The 4,953-nt window shown below is 51.2% G+C and overlaps 1 protein-coding gene across 1 annotated transcript; it reads left to right on the top strand.

Annotated features, from left to right (window-relative positions):
• Window positions 1-2,399: 2,399 nt before the first annotated feature.
• LOC311424548 (olfactory receptor 14J1-like) lies at window positions 2,400-3,335 on the top strand (the record flags this gene model as incomplete). Its single annotated transcript, XM_084499841.1, has 2 exons — window positions 2,400-2,693; window positions 3,054-3,335. 2 exons carry the CDS (start codon window positions 2,400-2,402, stop codon window positions 3,333-3,335), a joined length of 576 nt encoding a protein of 191 aa, XP_084355967.1.
• Window positions 3,336-4,953: the final 1,618 nt, after the last annotated feature.

Here is a 4,953-nt window from a genome sequence, read left to right on the forward strand (position 1 = left end):
ACCTTGCCTTGAACACCTCCAGCGACAGGGCATTCACAACTTCTCTGGGCAGTCCCAGAGTGTAGCTCCTCATTTTAGTGGGGTTCAGGACAGTGCCCAGAGAAGTTCTGCCAAGATGGGATTCAGGGCCTAAAGCACCTGCCCTGTGTAGAGTGGCTGAGACACCTAGGTTTCTCTGGCCCAGTTGCACAGAGTCTCCAAGCAGAGCAAAAGTAGCCTGAGACTGCCTGATGGGTGGTTTTGGAGCTACTTTCCTTTCTAGGGGAAAATGGCATGACACAGAAATGATGCCACCAAGTTGACTTCAGGATGTTGAGACTGGACATGAAGAGAAAGAAATCGCTGTCTCCTACTGCCCCAGGAAGAGGCTTGAGCAATGTGTGAAGGGAAAGGATCTCCCTTCCCAGGGGATGGGAGTCAAGGCCTGGCCCTTGTGCTTGGTGAAACACATTCAACTTTCCTACATATCAGTGTCACCTTCGCATTGTCTTTGTCTACTTGTCCTCACTGCCTCCAATGCTCTGCTCTAACAAGCTCCAAGGGAGGCTATTTCAGTGCTGTCCCTCAGGGGGACACTGCAGGAAACTTGCCTCTGACTCGGACTTCTTGAGAGACGTCTTCAATTGTCTCTCAGTGCCTGAGGTTCGTGGGCTCATCACCAAAGCCACCAGAGAGGTCATTACAATGCCTTAGGCTGGGTCTCTGCTGGTGAGCTGGACAGAGAGGGCTCCTGGCAAGAGGGTCCTGGTGCAGAGAGACAGCTCTGCCCAGGAGCAGCTCCTCTGCACAGTGCAGCAGGGCTGGGGGCTTGGACCGCAGGCACCTGGGCAGAAAGGGATTCCAGGCAGCCTGGAGGGTCTGGGCAGAGGAGAGCTCAGTGCAGGAGAAACCTTCATAGCTGTGCACACAGTAAGTCTCTGGCTGCTGGACAGTGCAGGGGAGGTTCCTGGAAGGGGCTCCTGGATCTGGGACGTCTCTGCCTGTCCAGGAGCTGCCAGGATGTCTCTCGTGGCTTGTGCAGTGTGGAGGAGAAGGTGTTGCAGGGCACCTGCAGGGGTGCCCATGGCTGTGGTACAGAGCAGGATCCCTGCTGTGCCCCAGGGCCTGTGTGCTGGGGCAGGGCCTCTGCTGCCTGCCAGGTTCAGCATTCAGCCTCCCCAGGGGCTCTGGGGAGAAGCTGTGGGTGGAAGGAGCCCCCCCCCAGCAGGGCAGGGCAGGGGCCTGCTGCCTGCTGCCTGGGGCTGACTGCTCACAGCCCCACACCACCCCAAGGCATTGCACAGGGGACTTTTCAAGTAGAAATTCAAGACAGAGACTACTGTTAATAGACACCCTTTAGGTGTCTCTGTCTCCATTTTCCAGCTTCAGTGACGCGGCAGATTGCATACTAATGGTGTGGTTATATTTGTCTAGGAGACTGACACTACTAGAGCATTACACTAAGATACATAGGTTGGTGCAGAGCCTCTGAAAGTCCCTCCACTCGTCTCTGATTATAGTCTGATCCTGTTCTATTTTCTCCTCTAGGTATTTTGTTCATTAGGACCAGCAAACAGAGCAATGTCTCCAGACCTTTCCCTGTACCCAAGAGGAGTCTGCAGGGCAGAGCTGAGCACACAGCAAGTCAGATTGGGTCTGTGAGCATGGATAGAGAAGAGATGTGTGGACAGAGACAGTTCCCAGCTGGGGCATCTGCAAACAGAGACACACATACAGAATGAGAGGTAAATGGATTCAGAAACGCCGTGGAAGGAGGATTCAGAAAGCTCTCTGCCCTCTCCTGCATTACAGGTGCCTTCCCCAGAGCAAAGCCCCAGTTTCCTTTCCCACCCAGCACAGCCCTTTTCTCTGCTGCCTCGTGGCCCAGGCCAGAAGTAAACCCCTCAGCATCTGCACCTCCTGGAGAGAAGAGGTGAATTGTACCGCAGTGTGGCGTGCAGCAAAGAAGCTGACATCACCAGTCTTGCAGTGGTGCTAACTGTGAGGTGGAAGGCAAAGCTGGGTAGGGAGAAGGCTTTATGTCATACATGCCTGCCTTTCTCTTCTTGCTTCATTTCTTCGGAACATCACAGAATTCTTCTTTGTTTCTCCGCCTGTCCCAGGTGCTCTTACTGTCTGCTTATGTGATGCTCATACAGGTCAGCACTATCCTGGACCTAATTCACAGGGACGTTCAATGGAGGTATCTTCACTGGAACTAAGTGCCAGATATCAATTTAAATTTGTCAATTATCATCTCACATAGTTGTTATGGTTGGGGAAAGAGCTGGCTTCTTCCTCAAGCAACCGAGGGAGTCGGGATTCTATAGGTAATGGCTGAGGCTCTTCTCAGAGACATCTCTCCTAACCTGTCAGAACCTTTTCATCCTTCAAAAGGTCCTCATGCCCAGAGGGAACAAATGCCCAACATCAGCTCAGTGAGCGAGTTCCTCCTGCTGGCATTTGCAGACACACGGGAGCTGCAGCTCCTGCACTTCGCGCTCTTCCTGGGCATCTACCTGGCTGCCCTCCTGGGCAACGGCCTCATCCTCACTGCCATAGCCTGTGACCACCGCCTCCACACCCCCATGTACTTCTTCCTCCTCAACCTCGCCCTCCTCGACCTGGGCTGCATCTCCACTACTCTGCCCAAAGCCATGGCCAATTTCCTCCAGGATAACAGGGCCATTTCTTTCGCAGGATGTGCTGCACAGGTCTTTCTGCTACTCTATTTCATTTCAGCAGAGTTTTCTCTTCTCACTGTCATGGCCTATGACCGCTACGTTGCCATCTGCAAGCCCCTGCACTACGGGAGCCTCCTAGGCAGCAGAATTTGTGCCCAGATGGCAGCAGCTGCGTGGGGCAGTGGTTTTATTTATTCTGTGCTGCACACTGCCACTACATTTTCATTACCACTTTGCCATGGCAATGCCCTGGACCAGTTCTTCTGTGAAATCCCCCAGATCCTCAAGCTTTCCTGCTCAGATGCCTACCTCAGGGAAGTTGGAGTGGTTGTGGCTGGTGTTTGTTTAGCCTTTGGTTATTTTGTTTTCATTGTGGTGTCCTATGTGCAGATCTTCAGGGCTGTGCTGAGGATTCCCTCACAGCAGGGAAGGCATAAAACCTTTTCCACGTGCCTCCCTCACCTGGCTGTTGTCTCCCTGTTTATCTGCACTGCAATCTTTGCCTACCTGAAGCCCCCTTCCATCTCTTCCCCATCCCTGAACCTGGTGGTGGCAGTTCTGTACTCGGTGGTGCCTCCAGCAGTGAACCCTCTCATATACAGCATGAGAAACCAGGAGCTCAAAGATATCCTGAAGAAGATGACTCAATCAGTAGTCTTTTGGCTGAAATAAGATTCCGCATGTCACAGAATCACAGAATCACAGAATTTCGAGGTTGGATTGTGCAACCTGTTAAAGTTCCAGAATATGTGCATTCACTCCACTTCTTGGTGGCATAGAATCAATATGGCTTACACACAGACCTTTGTACATGTATGTATTGTCCTTATATATCAGTATGGTATGGCATGGCATATCCCATGTTCCAGCTGTGTAATAAATGTGGATTTCCTTACTGCTGGTGTTTTGTGCTTGGGCTTTTCTCCAAATTTACGTAAAGAGCAGGCTGAAGAAATAGTCTTTGTGAGGCTCTGCTGCTCTGCTTGAGCTCTGCACAGGCTAAAGGGAATATGGCATGGGGCAATGCAAAAAGGGATGTCCTGGTCTGAGTCTTTATGTAATGGTGCAGAGTGCTCCTGGAGGTGGTGAAAGATCCAAAGGAGGTCTTCCTGGGGCTGTGTCCCCATGGCTTTTTGGAACCACAGCCCTCTGTGAGCAAAATTTGGAAACGCATCATTTTGCTCTCCCCAAACACATCATTTGAACACCTCAAAGGATGGGACAACCACAGCTTCTCTGAGCAACCAGATGCATGACTGCATTCTTTACGATTGCTCAGCAACTTTACGATTCCTACCAAGAAGGCAAACAGCTTAAGTTAAACGTAGGAGAGGAAATGAAAGTGAGGGTTTTAGATCCCAGAAACCAGGCTTAGGGATTAGAGCTTTCCTGGGTTAGGCATAGCACACAGGCTTAGGGTGTTTAGGTCCATATTTAGGGTATGGGAAAGTTTTTTGGGATAGGGTTTTGTTTAGGGCTGGCCTGAGTGCTAAGGATAAATAGAGTATTTCTATCCTAGTGAAAAGGACAAGGATTAGGGTGAGAGGGAGGTTAACGGTAAAGGCTTATGGTTTGAGCTTTGGCTTCAAGGGAAGGTTTGAGGTACAGCAGGAGGGTAGTGGATTACAGTCAAATTGAGGAGTAGCAGTTAGGGGTTAGAAATACAGTAAGAGTCTAAAGGGAACGTTTTCAGAGTCAGAGTTGCAGCAGCATCAATATTACCTGAACCCCCTCACCTTTTCAACATTGTTACTTTTTGATGGCCAAGCCCCTCTTCTCTCCCCCAGATCACACAATTCTCCTCTCCAGGCTTCTCCTGACCTCCCCATGTCAGTCATCTTCTACAGGGCACCATTCTGATGGTTTTCATGATCTCAGAGTATGTCTCACCTCTGACAGCTACTCCAATCCTGAGACAGAAGAGGTGTTGTAGTCGGGAGGGGAAAAGGTACAAAGGAGTCTAGGAGCAGCCTGCACAACGTGCCCAGCAGCTCTGCACCAACCCAAAAGTGCTTTTCCTACCCACCAGATATGGATCTAGAATGTACCTCTCCTTCAGGCCTGGCAGGGAGTTGCTCCACCAGTCTCCTGCTCACACTCCCTGATGGCCCTCAACCTCTCCACCTCCTCCTTGAGCTCTGCCACCAGGCTGACCAGGTCATCTACCTGCTTGCACCTCACACACACAGTGTCTCTGCTGCCCTCAGAGGGCAGCAACAGGCTCAGGCACTCCCTTCATCCAGAGACCTGAACTGCTGCATTTTTGAGCCGGCAGTCAGTCTGGGTGGAT

This window comes from Aythya ferina, assembly GCF_964211825.1.
Source record: "Aythya ferina genome assembly, chromosome: 28".
In the NCBI taxonomy this organism is placed as follows: domain Eukaryota; kingdom Metazoa; phylum Chordata; class Aves; order Anseriformes; family Anatidae; genus Aythya; species Aythya ferina.